The following is a 17560-nucleotide window of genomic DNA, read 5'->3' on the forward strand; positions in this document are numbered from 1 at the left end:
CATATTCCTTATTTTTAATTTCAGTTTTGTCAGAATTTAGAAGCAGGAGCAGCAGCAGCAGTCTTTATGTCTTTTAGACATGCTTGAAGTTTGACTAATTGATTAGTGTATTCTGGTGCAGCAGGTGTCGTCTGATGCCTTCTTTGAGCCAGGATCCAGGCCTCCTGTCAATGCTGGACATTGGTCGTCCAACAAGGCCAATCACTTTACTTTCCTTTTCTTTGTTTTTTTTTCTTGTAAATAAATCACTGTTGAGACAGTAATCCAGGAACAGACATAGTTTCAGTTACTCCTTCCATGGTCTTATTTAAAGACTTATTTGACTTACTAGTAGTAGTCAAAGTGAGCCAGTATGCAGTAACTTTACTCTGAGTTTGATTTTTATACAGAGATCTGCATTCACACAGCTAAAGAAACAAAACCCGGACTAATGGTCTATTTTCAGATTTATTTTCTATTCAGTCTATTTTCACAAAAGCTGCTGAATTCATGTTAAAATCATTTAATGTGGTGCCAAATTTACTCTGTCATGTCACAGTCCATCAAACAATATCTCCTGAACTTGAACTTGGTGTTGCCTCCCTTTCTTTCAGATAGGGGCAGATGTAAAGTAGAGCTAATCCAGTGCTCGGTGTTACTGGACCGAGAACTGGGACAGAGCTGGTCCCTGCTGATTCACACATTCATATAACTGATGGACATTTTTGTCCTCGTCTCCTTTTGAAGCCACATCCACAAGTGACTATCCACTGTGTTTACTTGGATTAAATCAGGTGCAAAGAACAAACTAAAGCTCCAAGAGAAGCACAGAGCTTCAGACACCTTTCGTTAGTTTTCAGTCATTTTTGTAGACGCACAGATGAGTGCTGAAGAAAATTGTCTCCATAAATGATGTCAGAGAAAGTGTGAATTATAAGACCAGAAGTTCCAAACAGCAGGCGGTGCTTAAGTGAAGGTGGTTTAATGGGAGGGAACGATCAGAAACCTGCTAAAAGATGACAAAGACATCAGACATCATTATGAGGACTCTGCCTGATACCAGGTGATGATGAATGAATATTATTCTGCACTCACATCACAGTTCTACTGATATAAATACTGCACAAATACTAATAGAGTTTGTTTTATATTTTGACATTTAGGACACATGATGTGTCTATATTATACAGAGACAGTTTTACAGCTTCAGAGCTGCTTTGACTTTTCTAAACCCCATGTGTTGCTAAAGCTGAGGGTTTGGAGAAACACATCCTGAATTGCTGTAAAACTGCTGCTAATACGTGTGTATTTTTACTTTAACTTTAAACATGTACTTTGTGTTGTAATAGAGTATTTTACTTAAACAGAGTACTTCAATACTCAACTCCTGAAAAACAAAAAAACCTTAAAACAACTAAAGTGAAAGAAGAAGATCAGGAGCTTTCATTGATTATTGATTGACTGATAAATGTTGTTTATATGATGTGTGTGTGGACTTGGACTAAGAATCCGTTTTCCTCTGTTAAAGTGAAACTCTCTCTCTCAGCCTGGTACAACAGTAAACAATTAGACAAAAGCTCTCTGTTTCCTCTGCAGCCTGATCCGACCCACATCCCTGCTGTCCCTAGTCTGACGGGAACACAAGGACCCTCCAGGACCATGGACCCTAAGCGTCTCTCCTCGGGCTCTCAGCGGCAGGTTCGACTCAGACCAAAGGTAAACGGTGATTTCAGCTTCTTCTTCATCTGGAATAAAGTTGTCAGACTGTAATGAAGTACATTTACCCAAGTTTTGCACTTGAGTACATCTTTTTAACTACTTTAACTGCTAGAGTATTTCCATTCTCTCATTCAACTTCACAATATTTCTACTTTCACTCCACCACATTTATGCAAGTATTATTTATTGCAATTCAACCAACTATATTACAGTAATACTCACACTGTGTCCATATTAATACTTCAATACCTAATGTAAATCTGAGTGACATTCTGCTTAATACAAACTACAGTACTTCTGATTACTTTTTGCTGATGATCCTTTTGTTCTCTGACTGACTTCCACTTATAGTTCTAGGTAAAGGTACTGGTACTTTTTCCTCAGCAGTATTTTGTATACAGCAGTCCAGAACCTTTTGTTTCTATCGTTGAAAGTAGCAGTGATAAATGAGATAGTTGTTGTGTTCATGTCATAGCAGGTTGTATTATGGTTGTATGTAAGTATTTTGGTGAATAAGCACAGATTTTTCACAGTTCAGGTAAAAAATATTTTACTGGTTTCTGCAAGGGAGATAGTGAAAAACAGGGTGCAGACAATTAAACCCATTTTTCCTGCTGCAAGAATATATTTACCTGAGGGCAAGGAGGAGCCTGTGGACTGAAATAAAGCTCACACTCACCTGAAGTTACACTCACATGTTTTTATATAGAAACATGCTCCAAAATGTAAATGAGGAGCGGTGGAAGCCTCCAGTGGCAGCAGTTCAGAGATTTCCACTTCTAAACACTTTTGAGTGAGGCTCACCCTGCTGACCAATCAGAGAAGAGAAAGATTTCTGCTCCATCAGTTTCTAGCTTCTAGTTTATTGTAGTTTGATGACTATGACTATGTCTGCAGAGTGTGGCGGAGTGTAAACAGAGAAGTAAAACTGTGTCAGAGCTGAAGGGGGAGGATTGGGACTCCCAGTCCCATGTTGTCTTGAGTTCACACTGCAGCTTTATTGTGCATCTGACAAAAACAATCAGCAAACATTGCATCAGTGCACAATAGAAAGAACCTTAACAACAGAGTAAAAAGTCAGGAAAGGGTTAGCTAACCCCAGCTTCTCCACTGGTCCTGGTTCACACAGGAACAGATAATAAAGCAGCAGTGAGGTCCTTCTTTATTCCCAAGGACAGGACAGGACAGTCAGTACATTTCTTTATGGTCCTGAAGCAAACACTGAATGAAACAGGATTGATGAGGAGAAGGCACAGAAGACTTTACTGATCAGTGTGTTTTTTATATATATATACACCTTCAGTTAGCATCTCTCACAATGGACCCAAATGAATTCAGATTATATATGGCTAGACCTGGTCCACATCAAATCCAGGTATTGTATATATTATACAGTATTTACAATCAAATATATTTCAGTAACTTAAGTACAATATTATAGTATATTACGATATAATACAATGGCAAAATTAAACATCATACCATAATTTAAAGTTACTTTACTGTATTTGTTTATTTGGACAGGGACAATGCACATTAATCAACATTTCTGTAGTCCCTGGGCAGGGTGTTAAATGCCATGTAAAACACAATAACCACACAAAATAAAACATAACAAAACACAATTTAACAAACACTTAACAGCATTAGTACAAACAGCACAGTAAAAGCCATCCCAATTAAATAGAAGTTAAACAATCATGCAAGCATTTACAGGATAAGAGTTAAAAGCCACAGAGATTAATTAAGTTTTATGTCCTGATTCAAATTGTCAGGTCTGAGGTTGATCTGACATTCAGGGTGAACTGTTCCAAAGCCTGAAACACCATCATCATTATTCTGTAAAGTGCCTTGAGATGACTTTGTTATGAATTGGCGCTATATAAGTAAAGTTGAATTGAATTGAATTGAATCACCACAGAGTTTTTTCTGAGCCTCTTCAATTCTAAAAGAAACGAACTTTATGATCGGGTTTGTGCCACTGCAGTAATTCACAGTTATTTACTGAGGACGGACAGTGCCTGTCCATTTATTCAAGCCTTAGCAACAGAATCCACAACTTAGTTTGAAAGTGAACTGGAGTCCAGAACCAGGGTTATATGGTTTCTTGTATTTGTTAAGATGTGAGCAGCAGTGTTTAGAATCTTCTGAAGACGAGAGAGGGACAACTGATTGACACAAAGTACTGCAGTAGTCAAGCCTGGAACTGATAAAAGCATGAACTATTTCTGAATCAGTAAAAGAAAGAAATGACCTGATTTTACTTAATGACCTCAGCTGGAGAAAAACAGGACTTCACTTCTGAGTTGATATGAATCAAAGATCACTCCCAGGTTCTTAACTGGCATCTTCAGATGTGGGGCATAGATGCGGTTTAAAGGCACTTATAACAGCTGAGCCACCAAACAATAAACACTCTGGTTTTCACTGAGGTGTAAAACCTTTCACCCGCCACCTCAAGTAATATGTCTGAATGTCCTCTGAGGAGGAAGCCATCTTTCTTTAAGACAGACACGACTGGAAGCTTGTACAGTATAGACAGGGGTTACACTCTCCTGCTGTGTGCTTGTGTGTTTGCGTGTGTGTGTGCGTGTGCGTGTGCGTGCGGTGACTGGTGGAGACTAACAGTAAAACTCTGTGTTCATGTTGCACAGAAACAAAGACGTCACTTCTTTAAATGTATGAGTGTGTGTGACAGCCTGCACAACTGCTCCACACTTTTCTTTAGAGGTCAAAGGTCAAATTCTTGTCTTCACCAAACTGTGCAACATATTTACTGTGTATGTGTCAGCAGGAAGCCCACAAGTGAACAAATTACTGACAAAATGACTGAAAACACAACAAATTAACATGAGGACAGTCAAACCAGGATCATATTTGTCTGTCTGTGAACGTCAAAGGCCAATAATTATCAAATTAGAGTACTTTAAGACTAATAGACTGATTGTTAGTCCTCAATACAGACTTTGAGAAGAAGAACATATTGGTGGTGGTGTGAACATTGACTCAGACTTTAGGAATATGTTAACAAAGATGATTGGAAATGTAATATGAGAACAAAGAACTGCCTCTGCTGCAGCTGAACAGTAACAGAAGCTGCAGCTGCAGGATTAGACATCTAAAGAACAAAAGTAAGAAAATTAACACATTTAAATAAAACACACAAACTCAAGATATGCAGCTTAGTTTACAGGTGACTTTCTGTGATGGTTCATATGTCCAGATGCACTGCAGATATTTAGCGTGCAGCAGTTTTTTAAATGTGTACAATGTATAAAGTTCAGAGGAGAGTCACAATTACAGTAGTTAAATATATTAATAACTATAAAAACGACAAAACGTGTGTGAATCCTTTGTTTTTCCCATCAGGGGAAACAGCGCCACCCTGCCATTAGCTCCCACTTAGCGGTCGCTCCCGGTTGAACCGTTTGTTTTTCAGCTCCTCGACTCCCGGCACGGACGCTAAATGCGCAAGCGCAATGAGATGAATGGCCGCTGCACCTGACGGCCCACCAGGAAGTGTGGCAGATAAATCCTCGGCCGTTAATCCCGCTCGGTGCGGACAGTAGCATGCACAGCGGGCCGGAGCACTCAGTCTGACCGTCCGGACCGTCTCCGTTCCCGGCTCTGCCTCCGGGATCGCGTCTCGGCGCAGTGAGTGCATGCGGGCAGAGCGCGTCTTCCCCCCCGCCTGTCGAGCTGCAGACCCCGCTGCTGCTGAGCTGAAGCACCGTGAAGCTCCGTGAGGCTCCGGGCACGTTCACCCTGACTGCAATGGGATGCTGCGGTAGCGCGGAGGTAAGCTCGGTCCGGTGCCCTTCAGCTTAGCATCGCCGGTTGTGTATTCTTTCACCGTGAAAAGGAGCCCGGTCCCGGGGAGCGGAGAGGGCCGAGCCGGGATTAGCGCCAGCAGCTGTAATCCAATTAGGCGGGTTACCGGGGCCTGGTGGCGGGGCCGTCGTGTCCGATGCTCCCCGTAAACATGGGCCCGGGTCCGGTTCAGCATGAGCCGTGTGTGAGCGGGTCGGTGCCGAACCCGAACCGAGACAGGCTTCCAAGCCAGTAAAGGAGAGGTGAAGGACCGGTTCGGCTAGGGTTCGGTCCGTACCTTCGGCCCCGGCACTGATGTCGGTGTGACCGTCTTCTGTGTGTGTTTCAGAGGACAAAGAGAGAATGGAGACCGCTGGAGGACCGGAGCTGCACAGACCTGCCCTGGTTCCTGCTCTTCACTGTCTTCTGTGTCGGCATGGTAACCGCAGAGCCGCCATCATCAGCTGTAAAACCATCATTGTACAGTCCCAGTACTGCCATCACAGTACCAGTACCAACTCCTCCAACAGTACTGCTAATGATACTGACACAAATACCCTGCATGTATCAGAGTTTATGATCTGCTCATCACTTCAGTAACTGCTTAATAATTTAGAATTTGAGGGTTCTGATACTTTAGTCCACATAGCTGAAAATGTTCAGGTTCTGAGGCTGGAATCAGCTCTGTACTGTTGTCACTTGACACTCCATCAGTGGGTCACTGAAACAGACTGTGGACTTGTTTATCAAGAGGCTAGGGGCCCCTCCACAGGGCCACCAGATGAAGCTCAGGGGTTGTCACAAGAACACAGAGTAATTTATTAAAATCTTTAGCTTCTGGTGGGAAAAGACAAATCGTCTGAACTGTGACAGAAAAACCAATTGTGTGTTAGTCTAACGTGGTTTTAATGTGGGACATGGTGTCCTGAGGACTCTGAACCGAGACAAAACCCTGAAGTGAACAGCAAAAGTTCAGCACTGGTTCCAGCTCTCAGATGTCACACACTTTTCTCGTCCTTTCATTAACCTGAATTGACTATTCTGGGACACAGACACATTTGTCACCACTTTTATTGTTCAAATGAGTCACTGAGTAATAGCGAAGATATAATAAAATGATTTGTAGTTGCTGCTCCACCCTCAATGTACAAAGGGGGTCAGGTCTAGACCTGCACCAACTTACACTATCACTTTATCCATAGTTTCTCATTAAAGTCCAAGTTTCACCGGTGACGTCTTCAGACATTTTGTGCACAACCCTACATCCACTCTGTTAGAAAACACAGGGACAAGGCTGGATCAAGTTGTTTTTTAGTTGCTAGTGGTTCTACCTTTGACTCCATGCATTAAACTATATATCTGACATTTGATCCTAGTTCAGGTTTTATTTGGCCCACACAAAACCAGGGTTCAGCTTGTAAAGAAAGGCAGTAGAGCTTAGTAAAGCCTGTAGCTGCCACTCACACTGTAGTTCTGGTCCACAGCCACGCTCCACTGATTGTGGATGTCTTAGTCAACTCAGTGGGATTTGAAGACATCACCTTGGACAGTGAATCCTATGTTCGCTGTCTTGATTGTGATGCTGATATAGGGTTAGTGAATGCTGCTTGTTCCTCCCGCTGATGCCAGGATCACCTGTGTTTGACCACCTGTTTCTGTCTTGCAGGGCAGCATCTGTGGCTTCACCATCGTCACCGGCGGCGCTGATCGCCTCATTTTTGGATACGACAGCTACGGCAACACCTGTGGTCGACGTAATGAACCAATCGAAGGCATCAGGCTCAGCGGCCTTGATCACATCGACAGGAAGTAAGTCTGCTTTCATATGCATGCTCACTGCTGACTGTCCAATATACTGGGTAATACTGTGGTACTTTGTTAGTGTATTTCACTAACTGTAGGGAATAGTGGTAGTATTTAGTAGTATTGTGGCATTAAATGGTACAACATAGAGGTGGTATTGCTGGTGTATTACAGTGGTTTAAAGTGAGTACAGGTATTATTTCTCGCTGGTTGTGTGTGTAAAGTTTGTTTGAGTTCATTATGGTATTAGTATTTAGTGTAAAACTGGAATTGTTAGTGTGGTATTTTTGAATGCGTAATGGTGGAATTTTGGGTTTTTTTTGGTATTTTTTTGTGGTATAATTGTGTTATTTGTTAATATGTTAATTTTTTTTTATTGTGCTATTTGTCAGTGTTTATCTTGTATTTTTGCAGATATAAAAGTGGTATTTTTGAGCTGAGTTTACACAGAAGCCAAGTCAGTTTTTTAAATGTGTGTAATACTCACATAACATCATGAGTCTGTCTGCACTGTTCAGGTTCATTTTCTGCTCCACAAAAAGCCAGAAAACAGAAAATACATCAAGTAAACCAATATTGTAGTTTCTCCTACATTAGTGCTGCCACTGAACGTAGACTGTTTTCGTGTGGTGTGTAGAGGACGGAGGATCTGCTTCGTCTGTGTTTTGAACATTAGTTTTGTCCTAAACAGTGTTGTCCTGTAGGCTCTGTTCTGCAGAAACACAACACTTCCTGTTTGGAAAACGAGCTGAACATTGGTATTTTACCGTAGGAAAGTAGCATCAGTAAGAGAAATGGTACTTTCCAACGTGTTAATGTAGTGTTTTTTATATTTAGATATAACTACAGTTTTTATTTATTTTGGTGTAAAATTGTAATAAGTGTGTAACGGTGGAATGTTTGTGTACTAGTGGGATATTTGGTAGTGTAGTGTAACAGTGGTATTTTTTTGTAAATATATACATTTAGTTATAAAAACACTAGATATTATAAATGTTCTGTCAGCAGTGCTGGTGAATGGAAAGTGGACTTGGTTTTGGTTCTTGTAAATGTTTCACCTCTTCAGAAAATCTGCATCAGTTCTGACCAACTGGTTCAGAGACACAGGCCTGTAACCTCTGGAGTTTTGAAGTCCTGAAAACCCTGATAGTCAACTGGGGGTTGTTTTTTCCTCCTGATTTTGTGTGAGGAACCACCTCAGGACTGAAGACAGACTGTAGGCTTGTGATAAGTGGTGCTATAGGTTGTTCCAGTCCAGTGGATGAGTCTTCACACACAGACTGAACTCTACTGCTTTTATACACAGAATGTGCAGCCTACATCAGTGTCAGTTGCTGTAGTATTACCAAAGCACTACTGTAGTATTAGTAGTTAAAAGTCTCACCATTGCTGCAGTTGCACACATGGTGCGTTTGAGGTCCTGTGGGAGCGTGCAGCGCTGATGGTGCTGACAGTTCAGAGCAGTGACTCATCAGCCGACCTGCTGACACCCTCTGACTATTTTTACCTGCAGGGACATGAGCAGCTGATAAAATATGGAAACGAGTGTCGAGACCCACTTAAACTCACGGCTCAGATCAGCGAGTTCTGCTGCTAACACACATCCTTTCTTATTGACCAGTCAGACGTGTGAAGGGAAGTTACAGGCCCATATTGTTATTTCCATATTTTTACCACATGTATTTATGTGGTAAAAATGTGACCTTTATTTATCTGTCCGGCAGACAGAAGAACACCTTCATTTTTCCTTTACCTGTATCCACATAGAAGTGATCACAGAGCAGAATATGGAACAAATACAGTAACAGAGGTGTTGTTATTGAATATCTACACAAGTACATTAGTTGAATAGTTAGTTGGATTATATCTGATATTTGATTGGATTATAAAGAGGGTATTTTTAATGTGTAAATGTATGTATAACTGCACGTTACCGTGGCTTTGTTGGAGTGTACCTGCAGTATTTTCAGTGTAGAACAGTGGCATTTGTTGGTACATGTCAGTTTTAACATTGGTATTTTGATGTGTATTCCTGCAGTTTTCATCTACTATAGTGGCTTATACAGTGGTATTTTGTAGTATTGTTTATGTTTTAAAGGTCCTATTTTTATGTTTTCGGGTTGTATGTTCATCTGTCCTATTCCTGTGAACCTGATATCTCAGGAATGTGTTGGAAGATATTTCATCACGTATGGTACAAATGTCCCTTTGTGCTCATGGATGAACTGATTAGGACATGAGTCTGAACAGACATGATGGCTGTAATGTGATGGGTTGTTGGCGACCTACAACCACATGGGGGTAATTTCTTGTCTTTATTTGTTCTTAGTGAATAATGTGTATTTTAGCTCATAGCTGGTGTTTTTAGTGTGTCGTAGTGATTTTTGACAAAGTATGTGTAAAATGTTGTTTCCTGTTGTTTATTCATAGTGGGTTACTGTTCAGCCTGTTTTAGTCATAAAATTAAAGTCTAACTGAAACAAAACCCTGTTTTTTTGTTGCAGGTGTTGGGACGTGTTTGTATGATTGTTAAGTGGTGCTGGTTTAAAGCTGTGCTGCTTTTGTCTTTTGGACAGTGCTGGTTTGAGATGAATTTACCAAACAGGTCCAGATGACAAATGTATTGTTTCCTATTTTAGAACTACTCTCATGTCTTTCTCATCCATATCAGACTTTCAGTACAACTAGCAGCAGCAAGACTTTCTTCACTGTTTGTCTGAGGGTATAAAGTTGCACCTTTGTGGGTTGAAAACAAAGTCTCAGATAGATCTGACCAGATGTGAATGAGGAGCTTCAGACAAATATGAGATTATCACACAGATGGAGCTGTTTGTCTTTGCTTCCAAATTTACCTTGTAAGATTAGAGTCAGCATGAGGTTTGTGGGTGTGCATTCACCTCTTCAGGTTTCGTCCCTCAGTTATGCAGGTGTGAGTGTGTCGATAAATCACATGAATCTGGCTGAGTGTGTTTGTGAGAGTTAATGATCTCGTTAACACACTGTGTTGGGATCAGGTGTTCACAGATTCCTGTGTCTGTAGGAATAAAGTGTGAAGCTGCTTTCTTGTTCCTCTCCCACGTCCACATTCTGACATTCAGCTCAGTGTGAAGCCTCCTCTGCTCACTGTTTATCTCCATTTTAGTCCAAAACACTTAAACACAGACTCAGACTTGGACCCAAGTAAAAAAGCAGCTGCTCCGAGAGCCTAGAACACCAGGGGCCTCACTGATCATCTGTCTACGTATGGTTTTGTGTCTAAACCATGTGTATGAACATTTTCTGTGTATAGTTTACTAGCAGATTCCCTCTTGAAAACTGGTATAATCAGGGATAAAATGATTCTTGAGAGACACAAACACACCCACCACAGCATGGACATAATAATAGGAACATTGTAACCATTATTGTTTGGAACATTTCGTACAGAATGAATAATTACTTCAGTATCTCTATTTCACCTTGTTTCTATTGTAAATGGTAAATGGTCTGCACTTATATAGTGCTTTTCTACCTATTGGCACTGAAATCGCTTTACACTGCTTCTTATCCACCCATTCACACTCACAATCACTCATACACCGATGGGGGAGCTGCTATGCAGCTGGCCAACACTCACCAGGAGCAACTAAGTTGTGGTTCATTGTCTTGCTCAAGGACACTTCGACATGTGACTGGATTGGCTGGTTGGGTATTGAACCAACAACTGTGAGATTGGTGGACAATCGCTCTACCTTCCTGTGCCACAGTCTCATATTGTGGTGAATCATGTGCTGATGTGACAGATCTTTAAAATTCAGTTAGAATCTGTAATGAATCCTAACCTATTATAATTAATAAGGAACGATTAGTAGCTTTATTGACAGGTAGGTTATATTTTGTTTATTCTGGGTTAGTCTTAAACTTATAAAATATGAAACAAATAAATAAATTGACTCATAATCTGCCTGTCACATGCACAGTAGTGGTACTGGTAATATTAAACTACCACGTAAAGTGAAACATCTGCCCTGTCCTCATGATGTCTGTTTCTGCATCCACCTGTAGTTCTAACTGTGCATGTGCATTAACTTTCATCAGAACTGCTCCTACTAGCTGGTTTTTCCCAGTGATGAGCTCATGAGGACTCACTGTTTCACCACATTCCCATGTAGAAACACCTTCAAGCCACCCACAAATTGAGGCAGCAATGTAAACATTGATCACAGTGTAAATTACTGTGCAGCTGGTAACAATGCTGACACATGTTCACCTATGTGTATCCATAATTCCTATCAGAACTTTTCCTAACTTCTCACGCTGATGACACTACATGAGCTCCTCAGTGGTTTTTTCATATTTGCTTCTCATTTGCTGCTTTTGTCCACAACCAAAGGCTGCTAGGCCTTTTAGGAAGCTGTGGAGGCGTTAGGAGGTGTTTCTGTGGGTGAATCCAGATGGATATGGAACAGCTGAGATTTATCATCGCTCTCTGGATAAAGCTGTACGTGCACCACTTTGATTAATACCAATTTTCTTGTTGGTACAGATCGTTCCTACGCACACATTTAGAAGTTGTACTACACATGCTTTGATAAACGAGGCCCTTTGTTCAGACTTGTCTGTTTTGGCAGCAGGTGCAACCACAGAAATTGGGTCTTGTTTCCTGTCTCACCTGCGACCTTTAGTGGTGCCCTGAGCTTTCTGTCTCCCACAGGTTCGTCTTCTTCCTGGATCCCTGTAACATCGACATTGTTCAGAGGAAAATCAAGTCCATGGCTCTCTGTGTGTCTCTGTGTCCCACTGAGGAGCTAAAAACCTATCAGGACCTGAAGAGGTTCGCCATGCTCAACGGTGAGGTCATCGCTTTGTCATTACAAGGTGGTTTGATTAGGAGGAAAGAAATGATACAGAGCAGCAGTTCCAGCGCTCAGCTAATTCACACTTCAAGTCAAAACTAGTTTGACATGTTTTTGAATTCTGAGGTTTGTGAGTAAAAGTGTTTGAGGACAACAGGTATAAGGATGAGCTGTGTGTGTGTGTGTGTGTGTGTAAGATTGTGTTCAGTGGGTTATTGTAAAGGAAGCAGTGATGCAGCTGCGTCATGCCACAGTGAAGATGTCATGTCTGCAGACTCTCCAGCAGCATACAGTACACACAAAGTAACAAAGGCATCATTGACGCTACTGCACAGCCAGTGCCACTCTGCTTTCGGAGCTCAGTGCCGAAAACGTGACGGCAGGCGCTTGACCTCATGTTGGTCACGAAAGCCACCACTGTCACAGATTCATACAGAGGAACCAGGTAGAACCAGAAAGAGTTTGATGTCTCAGCCACAGGTAATTCTGATGCCTCTAATTCATAGAAAGTAGAGCTGGTGGCGTCATGGTCTTTCCAGCCTGTTAACGTTGCAGTTACACTGTAACTGTTCTTGTTCAGTCAACTTGCCTCTATTTAAATCAGCTAATTTCTCAGTGATCTATCACTAGATTACTGATACTCAAGAACAGTTAAAAACATGAAGAATCTGAATGAGGTTCTGGGGATTTAGTCTGGAGGGACATTGCAGATAACGATCTCCTTAGGAAGTGGAAGTTACAGCAACTCTTACACATGTTTTACTGAGTTAGGACGACGGGTAATGACCCACAAAATATCCGTTAGGTGCTGAGAGATTTAAAGTAGCAAGAAGTCATGTAACACATGATGAGCTAAGGTGGACAAAAAAAGAGAAATGGGTATAATAAAACTGACTCTGAAGTACCTGATTGGTCAGTCAGTGACTGGGGCTCTGTGATCGGTTCAGGAGATCCAGTCAGGCCACCTGTCAGCAGCAGGCATCTGGTCTAATGTGTTTTTGTGGTTTTCAGGTTCGGAGCTGTGTTCCTATGAGTTAGCGGGTCACAAATATCCCGGTCTACCTGAGAGGTTCTCGAAATGTCCCAAGCTTCCTGTTCCACCCAGGTACAGCCAGCTTCTTACCTCACACACCTGTGCACCTGCTTCCTCCATCTGACCTCTGACCTCTGCCCACAGTAAGCCTCTGCCGGTGTTTAACCGCTGCACTCCGGTGGATATTTCCTGTTACGCCAAGTTTGCAGAGGCCGTGGTGACATTTGTCGGTGACAACAGCGTTCTGCACAGATTGATCGCCGGAGTTGCCGCAAGTAAAGAAATCATCATCGGCCTGTGTGTGCTCGCTCTAGGTGAGGAACGGTTCTGATCATGTCACATGGGGGATTTCATGTTTTCGAATTTCTGTCACAGAATGTGACAAAGTGTCACAGAACCCCTCGGAGCAAGACTGAAATGTTCTTTCAGTCACAGAGGAAATTGTGGCGTCTGAGGACACAAAGTAGAAAGTACTGCAACGTGTAGTGTTTTTGACATCTGCAGTTTTAGATAGTGGAAAATTTTAATCACTTTAACTGAACACCATTGTCAAATTGGTGTAAAGCTCTTAAGTTGTGTTTTTCCATTATCATGTATTAATTCAAACTAAAAATAATTCAAGAAAAGAGAACAGGTGAGCTGAGTTAAAGGGGTGGTATCTAATGACACCTGGTGGCTGGGAGGAGGAATGGTGGTAGGAGACAGACGTACAGTCTTAACACAGATTCACTTGTTTTCTCATGTCATTAACCTCTGACCTGGCAGGGCTCTCCATGATCCTCATGGTGATCATTCGCTACATCTCCGCTGTCCTCGTCTGGATCCTAACTTCGCTAATTGTCCTTGGGTCCCTCGGTGAGTCTGTACCATTGCACTAATGCATTTTTACATTTAAACAGCTGAAAATAGCTTTTCCTAATGAACAAAGGAACAAGAACTGGAACCTTTTTCTCAGGTATGATAATGTCCAACAGACTAAAGCTGCAGGAAGGGAAACACCTCCGAAGTTTGGTCACTATCAAAGATAAATCTGTGTGATTTGTATCAAACATAATTAAAATATTTTTAAGGCACTAATGATGTGCATTATTAATCAAAGTATTTAGTGGGAACTTCTTTTGTATATAGTCTTGTCACGTCTTGAATCACCAAAACATGACCAAAATCTGATAAGAAGTTCCTTTGAGGCAGCTTCATCTGGATTCTTTGAAGTTGATCCTTCCACAAGCAAAAGAAGCTTGAGCAGGAATGGCCTTAGTGGAAGGATGGCAGCTTAAAAGATTTTTGGGTGGAAAAGCTGAGTTATGGAAAAGCTCATGACTGGACTGGAATAATGATCAGTTGAAAAGAGTATCAGTGAGCAATAAAGCAAAGTATGAAATTTTCATGTCCAGTTGTTGAAAATATGAACAGATGAAGAGAGGAAGAAGAAAGAGTGCTTGCAGCCTTTGGTGAAACATGTAGGGAGTCTCTCATGGTTTGCAGCTGCATTTCTGCCTGTGGTGTTGGTGATATTGTCTGAAATGATGGGATCACAAAGTACAGACAGTTTTAATTCATCATGTGATTCCTTCAGGAAAGTGTCTGATTAGGAACATTTTATTTTGTAGAATAATGATCCCAAACAAACTGCTAATGCAGTAAAAATTAATTCAAATTAATATAATCAAATTAAAATTTGATTAAAAAACAGCTGATAAAACACTGACAGTCATGGACAAGTCTCCACGGTGTCCAGAATTGAATATTATAGAGGCAGAATTGGTTCACCTGAACAGATAAAGACATAAAATGCAGCCATAAAGTCTAAAGAAGATCTCTAGGAAGTGCAAAAGGACGCCTTGTATAATATATTAGAGGATTGTAAAGAAACCTTCAAGACAGTCTACCTGAAAGAATTTAGGATGTGCAAAGCAATGTCACACTACATGCTGACTTTTACCTTTTCTATGTTATTTTTTTAATGCTGTGGGTGTATTTCTTGAATATTCTGGTTATGTATTAACAAAGAGACCTAGAAATAAATATGGATTGTTATTACAAACCTGCACATTAATATTCTCATTAATGAGGTGCTGAGCCCTGTGTCTACATGAATAATGTGATATATTTTATTTATTGGTTTTAGTGTCTAGTGCTAAGCAGTTTTAAAAATGTTCGAGCTGCAGTTAATTATCATTACATCATCACTGATAAATGTGATGATTAATTATTGCTAAAGAAAGAGTCTCTGTTCCACCCTGATAGAAAATCATCAAACTCTAGAGAGACTAGATTCACTGAGTTTTTCCTAAAATGATCAAAGTAATTAGTAGTAAATATAAATAATTAATAATGAAAACCGTACAATCACACAGTGAAGAAAAAAGTTAAAATTTGTCTGAAAATTAACCAACATCTGGTCTTCAGCTGGAACCAGCGTCCTCTGGTGGCTCTACATTGATCACCGGCTGTACGGAAACGACACATCCTCCAAAGTTACAAAGGAAACAAGGGAGGTGGAAGTCAGCAGAGACAGCGGGCAGGCACTGCTTGTTTACGCCGTCGCCGCCACCGTCTTCACCGTACGTAAACCTGCTGTATTTACCACTCTGCGTTGGAAATATACGGTAATCTAGATGCTCAGCTGTTGTTGCTATGGAGATGAGATCAGTGGTGAAATCAGTACCCGTTGCCATGGTTGATGAATTCCTAGAATTTAAGTGATTTGACTTTAAACTGCACATGTAGCCCAGTTGCTGTTAGTGGAACATGTGACAGATTGTGAAGCTTTGTCAATGGCTGTGAAATGCACCCTAAGTTTACGTCAACAGCTTCTTCTAGCTTTGTCTTTTTATCCAACAAACTACATGTTAGTCACCAGCACCAGACATGAGAAACATGAAGAAGCCTGACTCTGTACCCAATGAAACCAGGAAGACTTTCCTGTTTCAGATCATCCTCTTGCTGCTGATGCTTTTCATGAGGAAACGAGTGGCTCTGACCATCGCTCTGTTCCACGTGGCGGGAAAAGTCTTCATCCACCTGCCCCTCCTTACCCTGCAGCCCTTCGTCACCTTCCTTGCCCTCCTGCTGTTCTGGATTTACTGGATCCTGGTCCTGCTCTTCCTGGGAACCACGGGTCAGTCTGACCCCTCAGATATCGACACACTTTACACACTTTAAATAACGGTGTAGATGTGTAAATATTGGATTCATGAAAACTGAGTGATGTAGATTTGAACACTCCACTCTCTTTATTATGATGTTCTATCCACCTAATGTCCTGCTGTGTGTCTGGCCCCTCTGGGTCTTGTTCTGTGTGGGTCTTCAGGGAATCCGGTCCAGAATGAGGAGACGGGTCTGACGGAGTTTAGATTGACAGGTCCTCTTCAGTACCTGACTTGGTACCACGCTGTGGGTCTTGTCTGGATCAGCGAGTTTATCCTGGCCTGTCAACAGATGACTGTGGCCGGAGCTGTGGTCACTTACTACTTCACCAGGTTAGTCCTCTGAACCTTCACCACACCTGTACACACCTGTGAAGGTTGATTTATACTCTGGTGTAGAATTTGTGAGAATTAGTCTCATGTAGTTTCTGTGCAGCTGCTGATCCTACGCAGACTTCTACAATGTGGACTGACTTGAACTTTTCTGTGTCACTGAGACACAGTTATCTGTGATTCTTCCACTCTGACCTCTGTACCTTCAGTCAGTAAAGTGGTCTTCAGGCCGTCTCCCCTGACGTCTGCTCTCCTTCCTGCCTTTCAGTCATTTCAGTACAAGTAGCTACTTTTCAACATGTGTCAGCCTCAACATTATCTGCTCAGTTACTTTTGTTGGTAAATTACCAAAAAACTCAGAAACTGCCCTGTAAATAACAAGTTAGGTTGCTTAAATTACAGAGCGACACATACACAAGTATAAAGCTCCCAGTGGCTTAGCATCTGTGTAGAATTGATGGACGAGTGTAAATCAAGCTTAGCACCTTTAACACAATTGGTAACACACCTGCAACATACCTATACATAACTGTAACTCACTTAGTGAGTCCTAAAAAGACCAATCTCAGTTTAAACATGCAGACAAAAGTGAGATGAAACTCACCTTTACATGCTTCACAAAGAGGAAACAGGATCATCAAATCTCTTAGGATAAACCTTGTTTCAGGGAAAAGAACCGGCTCCCAGTAACTCCGGTCCTGTCCTCAGTCCTGAGGCTGGTCCGGTATCACCTGGGCACCGTTGCTAAAGGATCCTTCATCATCACACTGGTGAAGATCCCCCGACTCATTCTCATGTACATCCATAACCAGCTCAAAGGAAAGGTACAACTTATATTTATAACAGCTGCTCACACACATAGACTTTTAATATTTAATTACATCTTATTTTGCTGATGC

The 17560-nt window shown here is 41.5% G+C and overlaps 1 protein-coding gene across 14 annotated transcripts in view; it reads left to right on the forward strand.

Annotated features, from left to right (window-relative positions):
• The first annotated feature begins 792 nt into the window (after window positions 1-792).
• The window catches only part of slc44a1b (solute carrier family 44 member 1b), a 26639-nt gene continuing 9871 nt past the window's right edge, over window positions 793-17560 (forward strand). For 6 of the 14 annotated variants that reach the window (XR_010915305.1, XR_010915306.1, XR_010915307.1 and 3 more), the window contains exons 1-11: window positions 1558-1695; window positions 5858-6037; window positions 7175-7317; window positions 12005-12141; window positions 13158-13251; window positions 13324-13493; window positions 13945-14034; window positions 15589-15743; window positions 16114-16300; window positions 16493-16661; window positions 17329-17485. Coding sequence is in view for 11 of the 14 variants with exons in the window: in XM_067517931.1 (XP_067374032.1) it covers window positions 1639-1695; window positions 5858-6037; window positions 7175-7317; window positions 12005-12141; window positions 13158-13251; window positions 13324-13493; window positions 13945-14034; window positions 15589-15743; window positions 16114-16300; window positions 16493-16661; window positions 17329-17485 (1539 nt within the window). In the remaining 3 variants the exon portion in view is untranslated. Of the gene's footprint in view, window positions 1043-1557; window positions 1696-5164; window positions 5497-5857; window positions 6038-7174; window positions 7318-11683; window positions 11792-12004; window positions 12142-13157; window positions 13252-13323; window positions 13494-13944; window positions 14035-15588; window positions 15744-16113; window positions 16301-16492; window positions 16662-17328; window positions 17486-17560 lie in introns of those variants that run through there. The other 8 variants (XM_067517935.1, XM_067517936.1, XM_067517937.1 and 5 more) reach the window with 7 other exon arrangements.

Source organism: Channa argus, chromosome 10 (assembly GCF_033026475.1).
Source record: "Channa argus isolate prfri chromosome 10, Channa argus male v1.0, whole genome shotgun sequence".
NCBI classification, from domain to species: domain Eukaryota; kingdom Metazoa; phylum Chordata; class Actinopteri; order Anabantiformes; family Channidae; genus Channa; species Channa argus.